Source organism: Neomonachus schauinslandi, chromosome 11 (genome assembly GCF_002201575.2).
Source record: "Neomonachus schauinslandi chromosome 11, ASM220157v2, whole genome shotgun sequence".
NCBI lineage: Eukaryota > Metazoa > Chordata > Mammalia > Carnivora > Phocidae > Neomonachus > Neomonachus schauinslandi.
This window is the reverse complement of record NC_058413.1, coordinates 1,596,394-1,611,052: the sequence shown is the minus strand read 5'-3', so window position 1 is coordinate 1,611,052 and position 14,659 is coordinate 1,596,394. Positions and strand designations below refer to the sequence as shown.

General features: G+C 59.0%; 1 protein-coding gene across 2 annotated transcripts; it reads right to left on the bottom strand.

Annotated features, from left to right (window-relative positions):
- Positions 1–299: 299 nt before the first annotated feature.
- MRPL23 (mitochondrial ribosomal protein L23) lies at positions 300–7,469 on the bottom strand. 2 transcript variants are annotated; one of them, XM_021685180.2, is made up of 5 exons: positions 7,428–7,469; positions 5,213–5,335; positions 4,377–4,459; positions 3,721–3,794; positions 306–493 (listed from the first exon to the last, which is right to left on the bottom strand). In XM_021685180.2, exons 1-5 carry the CDS (start codon positions 7,442–7,444, stop codon positions 335–337), a joined length of 456 nt encoding a protein of 151 aa, XP_021540855.1. In that variant the 5' UTR covers positions 7,445–7,469; the 3' UTR covers positions 306–334. The 2 variants fall into 2 exon arrangements, with proteins under 2 accessions (XP_044775368.1, XP_021540855.1); XM_044919433.1 differs by lacking the exon at positions 7,428–7,469 and having other exon boundaries at positions 300–493; positions 5,213–5,795.
- Between the last annotated feature and the right edge of the window lie 7,190 nt (positions 7,470–14,659).

Genomic DNA, 14,659 nt, shown 5'->3' with positions numbered 1-14,659 from the left:
CTGGGTCCTGCCGTGGACCCCTCCCCACTCGAGAGCCACCGGTGGTGCTGCCCTGGACCCTCAGCAGGACGGGCTCCCTGCCCGTGGCGCTCACCCCACCCCTCCTCACAACCTGCCCGACACAACCTTCCTCACGAAGACCCTTCTCATGGGGGCACCCCCCCCACCACCTCGCCTTAGGCTCATGGGGCCCAACGGGCCACAGGGGCCCTGTTCCGTCCCTGCAGGCAGGTGCCGTGTGCGCTGTGGGGCGCGGGGCACAGCCCTGCGCTGGACGCCGGGGACAGAGGACACAGAGCCCGGGGCTTCCACACACAGGACTTTATTGGGGCCGTCATAGGCCGAACCAGTCGGGCACGCCGCCGCGCCGGGGGTCCCGGCTCTGCCTCTGCCTCTGCCCCTCCAGGAGCCTGTCCTGGATGTCGTTGTCACCGGGGCTGCCGTGATTTTTCTCGGGAAACAGATCGGGGAACGTGAAGGTCTGTCCATGGGCCTGCGGAGGGGACAAGCACTCGGGCTCAGAGCCGCGACTCTGGGTGCCGTGCCGGCCCTGGGAGCCTCTAGGCAGGAGGACAGCCTGACAGGGCCCTGCTGCACCAAGCCCCTGGGACGGACACGCGGCCAGCACGTCCAGGGCGCTGTCCCCGCCTGGAACGCAAACATGTCGGCCTGCCACTGGCTTTTATCGAACAGCGGGAAGCCATGACTCCGGACAATGCCCCTTTTCATCGGCATTATCTCTTTATGGAGTGGTGTCTGCAGCGGCTGGAGCCTCATTAAAAGCAGCCCAGCAAAGCGCCCATTCACGGGCGCGGGGGCAGCCCGGTCGGACCGGGGGGCAGGAGCGAGGCACAGGAAAACACGGCACAAATAACGTCTGGTGCCGCGCTGAAACTTTTTCCATCCAAAATACCTACAGGCCTTTACCCACATTAAAGACTACCCCTCCTCCTGGCTCGGAGCTTGGCAAATAAAACGCATATAACGTACAAAGAAATGTACATATGCAGCAGTCTATAAATCAAGACCGGCTTTGCAAATTAACTGGTTTTACGTCTTTCACTAAAAGTTCAGAATGTGCCAGCGTCGGCCAAGCCCCAGCCCAGACCCCCGAGCACGTGTGCGGGCCACTGGCCCCCGTGGGCGCGGAGGAGGGGGCCCCAGCAACTGTGAGGTGCCCTTTCAGTTCGCCTCGGCTCACGGAGCAGCCCCCCAAGACCAGGGCGCAGGAGGGGGGTGCGTGCCAGGGCAGCGCTGTCTGTTTCCAGACGGGCAAAGAAGGATGGAGGACGGCATCCGTATCTGGAAAATTTTAATAAGTAAAATCAGTAAAGTGCGCTGGTTCTTGGAGACCCTTGTTTTGTAAAGAAATTTGGCTTTGGGCAGGCGGCCAAGTATGATCTGAAACAGCCCGCACGCCCCACCCGAGAAGGGAAGGTTTATAAATTCTGATCACATGGCGCGGAGCGCGGGCCCGAGTGAAGAAAGCAGGGCTGTGTGCGCTCAGTAGCCAGCCTGCAGCAGGATTAGCTTACACGGCTCAACGCTGCTTTTTTTTCTTTTTTAAAATACCAAAGGGCAAGAGTTTACACGCAGGGCTGATTGCCCAGAACGGGGATTTATGTTTAATATATCGAGGTGATTTTGCTAGTTTTCTGAGATGGGGGAAACCCAAAATGACATTTTAAAATATAAATACAAAGATGCCAATTTGCAATAGCTCCGGAAAAACGGACGGAGCCGGTGAAAGAAATTCTTCAGTTCTCACCAGAGACAAGAGCCACTTGTGGGCGCCCCTCTCCGGGGAACTTCACCTTGTACTTTAAAAAGTAAACCCTCAATCCCCGCCATGGCGCTGAATGAGCGGCTCAGCAGGGAAGGCCAGGAAAGGAGCAGTGTGGGAACCGGCCCCAGGCCGGCGGTCCCAGGTGCCCCCAGGGCCACCGCCTGGCCCCAGAAGGCTCCTGCCGGCCGGGCGACACTCTGCTTGCCGCGTGGGGGATGCAGACCCGCAGAGATGTGTATCAGGTTGTCGGGGGGGACGGGGGCCCCCACCCCGCCGGACGGGCTCTTCCGCAGCAGTCAACCCAAAATAGATTCGGAAACTTAATTTGTGTTCGTGATTGACCCTCTGTGTGCTTTACAATTAGCTCTGTTTTTAGAAGCCCCAGAGCGGGGCCCACAGGGACACGCTGGGAGAGGTCGGCCCCGGCAGATGGGGGCAGAGAGGGGACCCCTTCAGAGGGCAAGGGCCCGAGCTTCCTGCCGGTCCGCAGGCCAGGCAGAGGCGTGTGGGACTGGGGGGCGGGGGGCCCACCACGACGTCCCTGAATGTCACTGTGGGCCTGCAGGCACCGTGCCCAGTGGGGCCTCTGCCCCCGGCTGTGCGGCCGGGTTTCATGGGGGGGGAGAAGGACGCGCCCCGCGGCAGCTGCATGCACCACATCGAAGGGGGCTGAGGTGGGGCCCGGGGAAGAATGCGAGGGCTCGGGTGACTCAGAAGCCACTTGTAACTGTCGTTGGCCTGCAGAAGGCCTGGTGGCGAATGCCCGCACAGGGGGTGTCAGCCCGCACGCGTGACAGAGACAGATGGCCCGATTTCACACCCAGGACAGAGGCGCCTTTATATGGCCAACGGGCGCTCTCTCCACCTGGATTGGCTGATTTTATGCACAGCAAATATTAGGCCAAATAATTACGGGGGCCCCTGTTTAGAACAACAACTGTGACTGTTTTTCAGAGAAGTTGCCACGCTAACTCGGTCTCTTAACTGCCTCCTCTTGCCCAAAATAGGGCTGTAGGCCCGGGGGGGTTTTCACAATAGCGCTACTGCCATCTAGCGGCCACGGCCAGCCGCCGCCCGCCATGGGCTCAGCTCAGCTGTCCACCCCGGTATGGAAGAATCTAGAAGGGCCCCCCCCCCCGGCCCCCGGGGGTTTCAAACAGCAGGGGCAGCTAATGGGCCTTGCAAGCAGGGCCCTCCCTGGCGGGTTTGCACGGAGGTGGCGGGGGACCCTGCCATCTCCTGGAGGGCTCATCTGCAGAAGCACATCTAGGGTCCCTTCTGGAAGGGGAGAGCCTGAGCAGGGGGCTTCCTCTCTGCTGGACGGAGATGGTGCACTGGACCCTCTCCCCACGCCCCAGGCCAGGCAGGATACACGGTCAAGAGAACCTGGCGGAATGTGCCAGAGCCCCACAACCCAGTCCAGAGGGGAGGGGGCTCAGCCAGGACCCCAGGGCACACCGAACGGGTCCAGCTCTGAGACCCAGGGCCCTGCAGCAGCTTTACCCCCAGGCCATCAACTGCCTCCCCCTTCCCCCGGGGGCCTATCCCTCCAAGGACATGCACTCCAGAGGCAGGAGCTTTGGTTTCTGCCTGAGCCCAAACCCCCGGGGCCTGAGTGGGCCTGCCCAAGCCCACAGCACATTCAAAGTCCAAGGACCCAACACGGCTGGCCCCAGAGAAGTTCCAAAATGCCCCGTGCCGTCTCCTCCCATGGGGTGAATGTGCTCGGAGCACCAGCTCCGCCTGGGGCTTCACTGGGGATTAGGACTAAGTGCAGGCTCTGTCCCGCGCCTGCCATGGTCCTTGAGATCCTGCCTTGCAGGGCCTCCCTGGGCCCCAAGCGGGGGCCGCTGCACAAACACGTCCCCCGCACCAAGGTCACGGTCGTGATAAGTCACGCCCAGGACTTGGGACTCTGCCCGAAGCCCACTCACCAGCTGCACATAGGCCACCTTGTAGTCTGGTTTCTTCATCCTGACGTTTCTGTAATCCCTCTTCCTGTTGGAACCTGTTGGGGAGGGGGAGACACACTTTACTCCAAGCACGAGATTTCCAGTCCAACTCACCCAGGAACCCACTTTCTAGAAAGAGGCAGACATGTTAAGAATTGGTTGGTCTCCCACTGATGACAGTGTGTCACAGCCGAATGTGACCGGCTCACGGGTCCAGGCTGTGCTCGAGGAGCCAGCGTCACCACCGTGGCTCTCTGCTCCGTGAAATACCCAAATGTGTCTAAAAGAAGTCAGGAGACCCATTTCTCCCGTTCGTCAGCACAGCGACCCAACACAGAAGGCTGCCGTCCCTAACAACTCGGAGTGCAGTGGGGGGTCAGGGAACCAAGAGGAAAGCGCCCTGCTGACCCCGCTTCCGAGGTGGTCGAGGACAGAGCTTAGAGCAGAAGCGGGGTGGCCCACCCGAGCTCCAGCCCCGGCTCTGCCCTGTCGGCAGTGTGGGCCTGGGGAAGCCCCTGCGGCCCTGGGCACTTCAGCTCCCCAGCAAGAACCAGCCCCCCACAGCGGCTGGGACGAGGCCTCGTAAGCTCTGGGGGCGTGCCCACCCCCACAGAGGGCAACAGGGGCCTGGCACGCACCATGCTGCACCCTCGTCCGCACGGCGGCCACGGGCACGTTGTAGATGCGCTCGAGGTAGTTCCTGAGGTCCACCCTGGTCATCCTGGGGTAGAGACGAAAGAAAAGCAAGTCCCAGCCAGGATGAGATGAAAAGCAGCCACCCGACCCCACCTGGTGCTCTCCTGTCCCCCACATATGAGTGGGGGGCCGTAGGGGCCAGGCTCCCAGGCAGAGCTCTCCCCCGGGAAGGGCCAATGTGGCGGTGCCCCAGGTTGCCAAGAGCCCAGCCCACCAGGTGGCCACGGTGCTGGTGGGTTAGGCCCCCTCCCCTTTCCACCTGAAATGGCCTCATCACCGTGGCCCTTGGCCACTCCTGCCCGGCCTCTGAAGGCTGCCACTCAAGCTCAAGCTGACCCCAGGCGCACGCACGGGGACGGTCACATCCTGAGGCATCAGAGCAGCGCCCTGCAGCCTGGGGGACAGTGCCCGGGGCCTCTGCGAGGGAACCGCTCGAAAACTAGGCTTTTGGAAGCTGTGGTGAGAAGCTCCGAGAGCCTGGGCCCAGGCGCCTGGGACGAGCACGGAGCTCAATGCAGTTGCAGAGGCGCTGGGCCCTCCACTGGGCTTCCCCCGGGTGGGGGGGCCGTGGGGGAGGGGAGGGCGTGGGGGGCAGCCCGGCCTCACCGCAGGCTCTGCAAACAGCAGGCCCTCGGTCAATATTTGCAGAGCAGCTCAGAGAGCTGCCTGTGGTGTTTTCACAGCGGGGAGAAGCCACACGTAGGAGCCAGGTCTGCACCACCAGCAGGACGGCCAGCCCCCGGGGGCACTCCCCAGCCTGAATTCCTCAGGGGCTTACTCCATGGGGATCCGGAACTGCACGGTGTCCTCGGGCTGCACCGAGCCGGGCCGAACCAGCCGGATGAAGAAGTTTGTTCGGAAGACACGGAGCTGGGGGCCGCCCAGCTGGTACAGAGGGTACCTGAGACGAGGAGATTTGTCCGCATCAGACACAGAACACGGGACCCCGGGGTCACCCCCAGCAGACCTCCATTTGTTTACCCACTGCAACAGGAGCGGGAAGCAAAGGGGGGGGGGCGGCTCTCCACAGGCCAGCGCCCCGGGGCCCCCTCTGCTCACTGCACGGTTCTGCCCAGTGTGGGCCCCGAGACCCCCGGTGCCCATCAACTCGTGTGGGCTGCGGGCCCTTCGGAAAGGGCTATGGAGTGACTCAAGAAATAGGTCCGTAGAGAGCACGCCCACCGTGGCCCCCGAAGGTGCTGGTGGCCAGGCTTGGAGACCTCGCTTGCTCAAAGTGATGGCCCCACGGGCAGGCTGCCTGCCGTGGAGTCGCTCCCAGCCCTGGCTCACCCCGCAGCAAGGGCGGGCGTCACGTGCACACTCTCCATGTGGGTGGGAGAAGCACCCGTCACCACGACCCGTTAACCCCCACCCCTACCCTGAAAACCCCCAGGGCGAGCAGAGGCAGCTGCAAAGCAGTGAGAGGCCACCACCACCCACAGCCATTGCCAAGTGCACTTGCGCTCTGGGCTTGCGAGGGCAACACAGCCAGCCGAGGGGGGCGCCTGTGGTCTGCAGAGGCTGCCAGGAGGCCAGGGGGCCGGGCCTGGGGAGGGTGGGCACGCAGGCCACGAGTCTCACCAGCAGCCTTGCTGCCACTCTGCAGCACTGCCCGGGGCCCCCCGAGTTTGGGGGACAACCAGCACCCTGAAAGGGGGGCTCAGGGAGGCCAAATTCTACGCTGGGCAGGATGAGGAGGGCCAGGGGGCGAGAGGACCAGGGTGAGCCTCAGGGCTGAGCGGGCACCTGGGGCATGTGGACGGTACAGGGGCTCCGGGAGGCTAGGGCACCGCAGGACTGAACGGCCAAGTGCCACCCACCCGAGGTCGGCCAGTGACCAGGTCGGCGCATGGCAGTGGCCCAGCAGCACCCCCTGGGGCAGTCTCCACCGCAGGGCGGGCAATGCTGAGAGGCTGGAAGGGCGGCTTCTGAAGCGCGCAGGCCTCGTCCTCTCAGGGCCCACCCAACAAGAGGCCTGCCTTGTTTTACCCTCCGTTGGAGTTTGAGCCACCGGCTGGCCCCCCAAGGGGCTCACTTATTCCCCCTGGCGACCAACTGCGGCACTGCAGGGGGGCAGGGGCAGGCCCTCCGGGGAGCTGTGCAGGTGGGGACCCTCCTTCTGTCCAGGTCCCTGGGCTTGAGGATGGAGGGCTGCCCGCGGCTGGGGGTGGAGGGCGGCCCAGTGTGAGGGTCAGAGGCCAGAGGCCTGAGGTGGGCAGGACATGAGTCTCCCGAGGCGTCCATGGTCTCGAAGACCTCCTGTCCCTCCCCACCCACGGGAGGGCCAGAACAATCCCCAGGGCCTGCCCGAGCGCTGCTGGGCCCCCTCCTCCTGGTCTCCCGTCGCCGGCCCGCACCACCTGTGGGCCCACCCCTCTCCCTCGGCCGCCTGACCCTCCCGGATTTCACAAGCCCGACACTCCACACGGCTCAAGTGCAACTCAGAATTTCTCCCGCCTGCTCCCAACACAGCGACTTGGCAGGCTGCCACCAGCCCTACCTCCCTGCGGCCCCGAGGGTGACTCACCCGCGATCCCACCCTCCCCCGCGCCCCCACCCGCCAGCAGGCCCCGCCGGCTCTCCTCCCGAGCCTCCCGGCCGCTGCGTGGACACGCCAACCCCGAGGCCAAGCCCGCTGCCCTGCCTGCTCCCCAAGCCCGCGCGGGCGCCTCGGCCCCTGTGCACCTGCCGGGGCGCACTCGCGCCCCCCCAACACAGGGTCCCTAGCCGCGGACCCAACCGGGGCCAACGCGCATGCGTGCATGCGATCACTCATTCATTCAGGGGGCCGGTCGCGCTCGCCGGGGACACGAGTGCGTCAGCCTCAACTGTGGGGGGCGGGCTGCGGGGGTCCCGGCGACGCGGGCGGGGGCGACCCTCCCGGGCGGGCCCTCGACGTCCACGCCGCGTCCGCAGCCCCCTGACCGGCACCGCGCCCCTCCTCGCCCCTCCCCCCCCGCCGGCCCCCCAGGCCCGCGCCCCCGGCCACTCACAGCACATTCCGCGCCATCGCCGGCTTCCGGGCCGCGGGCGGAAGGAGGGGCACGCACGGCCCGCGTGGACCCGTCACAGCGCCCCCTGGCTTCCGGGAGGGCCCGCGGCGCCCCGCCCCCAGCCCCGCCCCGGCCCCGCCCCGCGCACCTGCCCCACCGCCCCGCCCCAATCACCTGTCGTCCCGCCCGTTCACTTGTCCCGTCGCCCCGCCCACTAGGTAGCCCCGCCCACGACCCGCCCACGACCCGCCCATTGCATCGCCCCACCCTACTGCCCCTACTACGGCCCCGCCTACTGCCTCGGCCACCGTCCCCGCCCCGCCCCGCCCCATTCACCTGACCCACCGCCCCGCCCCGCCCACCGCCCCCGCCCCACCCAGCGCACCTGCCCACACTGCCCCGCCCACTGCCTCTCCCACGGCCCCTCACCTGCACACCTACCCCCACCGCCCTGCCTACCGCACCTGCCGCACTTACTGCACCTGTCTCATTCTGCCCCACCTTCCTGTCTCCTCGGCCCTGACCCACGTTCCTACCCCACTGCCCCTTCCCTGTCCGCTGCCCCCTGACCCACGCACCTGGCCCCTACCTGGCCTGCACATCTGAGCCGCACCCTTGACCTGCACGCCCTGTAAGAGCCCAGAATCCCTCATGCCCCTGGGTCTCTCCCAAGTCCCGCAAACCCTTCAAGTGTCCAGAACCCATCTGGCCCAGTCCCCTCACCCTGCCCAGGCACCTCATCCTGCCCACTGCCAATGCCCTGCATACCCACTTAGTCCCGCATGTCCCCCCCACACCCTTCTGCACCCCATATGTCGTGCCCTGGTGCCCACAGCAACTGTAGACCATGGCCAGCCACCCTTCCAGCTGCTGGCAGAGGTGCGAGATGGAAAGTGGGGAAGGGGTGGGTGAGTGGCCCTCATCTGAGGCCCGTCTCTCCACCCGGCCAGGGTGGCTTCACCCCTCCCTGATCTGGGGCTCCAAGGCCCCTCCCAGCCCTTCTGGCCAGCCCTGGGCCCCACTCCCCATCCCCTGGGACCCCTTCCCCCTACAGCTTCCCACACAGCCATCACTCGGGGGACCCCCACTCTGTAGGGCACATCTGGAACCCTCCCCCGCAACAGCATGAAGACCTTTGGGGAGGACCAGGCTGCAGCCCCGAAACCCCACTCTTGACCAGTTTCCTGTGCTCCATGGCTTCTGGCCATTCCTCAATCCCTTTAGCTGCCTCCCTCCCCCACCCCCAAGACTGGCCTGTTCTCTCTGCACCAACAGCAACTTCAATGCTTTTCAAAGCCAAGAGGGCACGAGGGGCGGGTCAGGCAATCTGCAGGGAGAGGAGGAACCCCCAGGAATCAGGGGAAGTGTCTCATCTCTAGGGTGGAGGTAGATCATGGGGAAGGCTGCAGGGAGGCTGGAGCTGATGGCTGCCTCAGGCTGAGAAGAGGAGGGATTGGGTCATAGAGCGGGGCTGGAGTGCATAAGTGGGTTCACCTAGGAGGGAGGTACTAAAGGTGAGGAGTGGGTACTAGGGACGGGTTAGCTGAGACAGTGGGGTTCAGCCTGCCTGCTGGGGAGGCATGGAGAAGGGAGAAAGGCAGGGCCCCAGGTCCTGTGTAGGAAGAAGTCAGTGGGGAGGAGGCACACTGGGTGGCAGGGAGAGGGATGCAGCGGGAGCATGGGGGTCCCTGGGGCCAGGAGGCTTCTTTTTAGGAAGCGCTGACTCTGGCCATATTTGAACTCCAAGGCATGATGTTGTGTGGGAAGGGTCTTCGGAGGTGTGGCTGGACGCTGGGCTCCGAGTTGTGTGTGGCTCAGGGGGGAAGGCAGTCAGTGGACTCTGTGTCGGTTGAGGGGAGCTGCTGCTCCAAGGAGAGGGGGTCCCATCTGAACAGGGAGCTGAGGTCCTCAAGGAGGTTGCGGGGAGGAATGGGGTCTCCACGGTGCAGACCCCTTGACACTTAGTCCGCACCTCTCTGATTCTCTGCCAACGGGGTTCCTCCCCAGCAGGCCTGGGATTTCTGAGCAGAGGCTGGTCTCAGAGCCGGGGGCACCTGCGTGCACCTTCTCTCTTCCTCATTCTCTGGTCTCATCAGATCCGCCCCATCACCAACAGCATGGCTTCCCTGGGCTAGGGTTGCCAGATAAAATGCAGGATGCTCCACTAAATATGAAGCTCTGATAACTTTTTTTCATTTGTTTTTAATTGTTTTTTAATAGACATTATTTTTAGAGCAATTTCAGGTTTATGGAAAAATTGTGCAGAAAGTACCAAGAAATTCTAGTATCCCCACCAGTTGTCCCTATTGTTAACAGCCTGCACTAGCTGGTACCTTTGTTACAATTGAGGGACCAACACTGATACATTATTACTAACTGAAGTCTACTGTTGACCTTAGGATTCACTCTTGATGTTGGGACGTTCTGTGGGTTTAGACAAACGTATAAGGACATATATCCACCATTATGGGGTCATGCAGAGTAGTTTCATGGCCCTAATCCCTTGTGTTCCTCCTGCTCATCCCCCCAACCCCTGGAAACCACTGATCTCTTTGCTCTCACCATCATTTTGCCTTTTCCAGAATGTCACATTGTTGGAATCCCACAGGGTCTTACGTTTTCAGATTGGCTTCTTTCGCTCAGTAAGATCCAGTTAAGGCTCCTCCATGTCTTTTCATGGCTTGATAGCTCATTTCTTTTTAGTATTGCTAATATTCCCTTGTGTGGGTGGATCACCCCTGAAGGGCATCTTTGCTCCTTCCAAGTTCTGCCAATTATGAGTAAAGCTGCTACAAACATCTGTGTGCAGGTTTTTGTGCAGACATGGGTGTTCAGCTCCGTTGGGTACATACTAAGGAGCACCACTGCTAGATTGTATGGTAAGAGTGTGTTTAGTTTGGGAAGAAAATGCCAAACTGTCTTCCAGAGAGGCTGCCCGGTTCTGCATTCCCGCTGCTCCTCACCCCTACCAGCATTTCGTGTTGTCAGTGTTCTGGATGTTGGCCATTCTGAGAGGCGTGCAGGAACACATGCATTTTCATTGGCTGACATCTGACACCCCCACCTGGGGCCCCCCCAGGACCTGGTGCTGGGGAAGCCCTGGGAGTGACGTGAGCTGGCCCGGGGGAGGAGGAGCCCCCAGTGGGCAGACAAGGAGTGGGCCCAGGCAGGAGCCATCCTGTGAGGGCAGCTTACATGCTGAGCTTCCCAGGCCACGCTGGGGAGCTGGGGCTCCTTTCAGAGAGTGGCGGGAGACTCTGGGCTAGAGGGGACGGACGGACGAGGTGAGCTTGGAGGTGACTTCAGGCTGCAGACCAAGAGGGTAGGAGGCAGGAGAGAGGACACATGTGCACTCACTCATTCATATGCTAATTCATTCCTTTTACCCATATTTGCTGGGAACCTACTATGTGTCCAGTGTCCTTCTAGGGGTTGAGTACACAGCATTAGAGCATACAGCATTAAACCGATAAATTTGTTGCCTCCGTGGTTCACGTCCCCCATGTGAGAAAAATGGTACCCAAGTAAACTAGCGAGATACATCAGATGCTCTTGGAGATGGATGTAGGGAACGGTAGCAGGAAGTGGGAGGGGACAGCACATGCAAAGGCCTGGTGGCATGTGTAAGCCCTTGGCCCTCAGAGGCCCCTCGTCACCTGAGTGAAGGGCACGTAATCCTCTGCCACCCCGTCTTCCCGGAAGGGCTCCCCCCCCCCGAGGGCAGGAACAGTGGGCAAGGATGGGGTTGAGAAGGCTTCTGGAGGGAGAGGGTCCCGGCCCCCCAGAAGCGGGGTTCTGGGCAGGCAGATGCCCACAGACCAGCCCTAGGTAACCCTGGGGTGCAGGGGCGCCTGGTGGGGAAAGAAAGAGGAGAGGAGGACCTGAAGGGGCGGGGGTGACTGAGACATCACCCCCCCCCCCCGCATCTTTATTTACAGCTGAGTCTGAACTGCTTTGTAGAAGCAAGCACAGTGGTCACCTGGCTACCTGGTTTGACTTTAGTCTGCACTGGGCTCCAAAGGCCAGAACGGTGTGCCTGCCACAGAGACAGGCATGAGGTGACATGGAGGCTTGCTTGCTCAAAATCCTGCCTCCTCAACTGAAACCCATGAGAGACCATAGCAAACAAAACATTCTGGAAGGGGCAGGGCATCTCCCTGCCCTCCCGACGCCAATCGCAAATCCAGGTTGTCTCCTGTGCCTCTGAGCAGTGGGCTGTAGGTTGGAGGTTCCCACAAGCCCCTCCTTGGGTGCTATTACTAGATCACCAGTTCATTATAAAACCCATGATCGGAATAGCCTCACAGGGTGAGGTGTGGGGGAGGCCGTGGAGCCTGCGGCTCTCTGAGGGCGCCACTGTCCCCGAATCTCCACAGATTTGCCAGCCTGGAAGCTCTCCGAGCCCCTTCCCTGGGGGTGGATTACAGCCTGGTTTTGTACCATGGGAGACACCAACTGCCAGGCGTGCCCCTCCACATGGTAGGTCTCCTGGCTTTCTTGTTCCAGGGGGCTCAGGCAGTGAGCAGTCCAGCAGGGCCTGTGTCCCTGTGACGCTGAGTGCCTCCCGTGTGGTTGGGGTGGTTCCCTTCTGTTTGAAGGCTCCGTAAGGGCGAGGTGGCCCTGCTTGCTGATGGTTAGATTGGCCGGGCTGCCCAGGCTAGGGCCGCAGGCTGGGGGGTCTGCTTGCCCGTCCCCTGCACCTCACTGTGTCCCAGTCCTGGCTTTGGGGTTCCCAGTAGGCCACACTCCCCAGAGCCCAGCTCACCTGCCCAGGAGAACGAACGGGTCCCACCATGGGACGCAACTGCCTTCATGGCCCGGCTATGAGACTCTGCCCTGTGAGCCCACAGTTCTCTCCCCAAGAGCTCCTGTAGGAACATCTCTAGCCAGATCTGGCACACAGTAACAAAGCCTTGTGACCTTCGTCAACCCAGGGGTGAAACGCGGTGTCTCACATGTTTGCACTTCTACTTTTTGGTGACAGGTGTTTGTACTCTTTCCTACATATCTCATTCATCGCTCATTTGCATTTCTGATTCTGTGACTTGTCTCTTTATGTCTTTTGCTCATCTTCTCCCTATGAGGGTGTGCTGTGGGCTGAATTGTGTCCTGTCCAAGGTCCTATGTTGGAGTCCTGGCCCCCAGCACCCCAGGATGTGGCCACATCTGGAGATGGGGACTTTACAGAGGGGCTGGAGGTAATAAGGAGTCACCAGGGCGGCCCTGATCCACTGTGACTGGGGTCCTTATAGGAAGAGGAGATCAGGACACAGACACACACGGAGGGACAACCCCATGAGGACACAGGGAGAGCACGGCCGTCCACACACAAGGAGAGAGGCCTCAGAAGGACCATCACCCCCAAATGCATCCTTGGACCCTCGCAACCCCTCCTCTCATCCCTCCCTGTGCCCCTCCTCATTCCCAATCCAGCAACCAATGACCTAGTTAGCTTGCATTTTCTGGAGTTTTCTATAAATGGAAGCATATAGCTTGTCCTCTTTTCTGTCTGGTTTCTTTCTCCCAGCATAACTATTTTGGGATTCATTCGTGCTGTTGCGTGCCTCAACCCTACATTCCTTCTGATTGCCATGGTATGGATGGGCCACAATTTGTTTACGCATTCATCTGCTGATGGACATTTGGGCTGTTTCCAGTTTTTGACGATTAAAAATAAAGCTGCTATTTACATTCATGTGAAAGTCTTTGTGAGGACAAACATTTCCTTTTCTCATGGGGAAATGCCTGGACGTAATGACCACATCACATGGCAGGTGTATGTTTAACTTTTTCAGAAAACAGATACTGCCAAATTGTATCGTTTAACATTTCCACCAGTGATGTGAGGTCCCTCTACATTCTGCCCAGCATTTGTTATGTTTAAAGGGCTTTACAATTTTAACCATTCTTATGGAGTGGTATCCTGTGATTTTATCTTGCATTTCCCCAATGACAGAGTTTTGCATCTAGTCACAAGCTTTTTTTTGCCATTCATCTATCTTGTTTAGTGAGATGCCCATTCTAATCTTTGGCCCATTTTTAAAAATTGGGTTGTTTGCTTTCTGATTATTGAGCTGTGAGAGTTCTTTCTGTTTTCTGGATCAGCCCTTTATGAAATATGTGTTTTGCGAAGGTTTTCTCCCAGCTGGTGTCTTATGTTTTCATTCGCTTTACAGTGAAATACAATGAAATTTGAAGAGCAAATTTTAAGCATTTTTGATGAATTTCAATTTGCCAATCTTGGTGGTGGTGGGGGATTATGCTTTTGGTATTATGCCTGGGAAATCTTTGCTGATCCATATTCATAAAGATTTCCCCTATGTTTTTATAGTTATTTAGGTCTACAATCCATTTTGTGTTAATTTTTGTATTCAAATAACCCTCCTCTTTCTTTCTTCCTTCCTTCCTTCCTTTCCTTCTTTCTTTCTTTCTTTCTTCTTGCAGGTGGCTAGCCACCTGTTTTAGCGTGATTTATTGGGAGAGCTATCATTTCTGCATATGTGTGGGTCTATTTTATTCTCTTGATCTATTTGAATATCTTTACACCAATACCACCCTGTTTTGGTTACTCTAGATTGATCCTAATTCTCAGAATGTTAGCCTGATTTTATTCTTCTTTTTCAAGATTGTTTTGGTTACTTTGGGTCCTTTGCAATTCCATATGAATTGTAGAACAGGCTTGTAAATTTCTACATAAAAAAACGGGCTGGGACTTTGGTTAGGACTGCATTAAATCCACAGGTTACACTTAGGGAGACTCGGCATCTTAACAGTGTTGAATAAGCCTTCCAATCCATGAATACTGTTCATCCCTCTGTTCATCCAGGTCTTTAACTTCTCAGCAATGTTTCATATTTTCAACATGTAGCTCTTCCACACCCTTTTTTGCATTTATCCCTATTTTTTGACACTATTAGAAAGTGGTGTTTTCTAAATGTTAATATCTGATCATGCATTGCTATTTTACAGAAGTACAACTGACTTTGTATGGCGACCTTGTATCCCAAAACCTTGGTAAACTTACTTGTTAGTTCTTGTAGCTTTTCCTATAGATTCCATTGGATTAGATGATCCATTTGTCTGTGAATAAAGCAGTTTTCCTTTTCCCTCTACAGTTTGTGTGAATTTTTCTTGCCTAATTGCCCCAGTAAGAACCTCCAGTATAATGTGAAATGGAAGTGGTGAACAGACATCCTTGTCTTGTCCCTGTCTTTAGTGAGAAAATTTTTGTC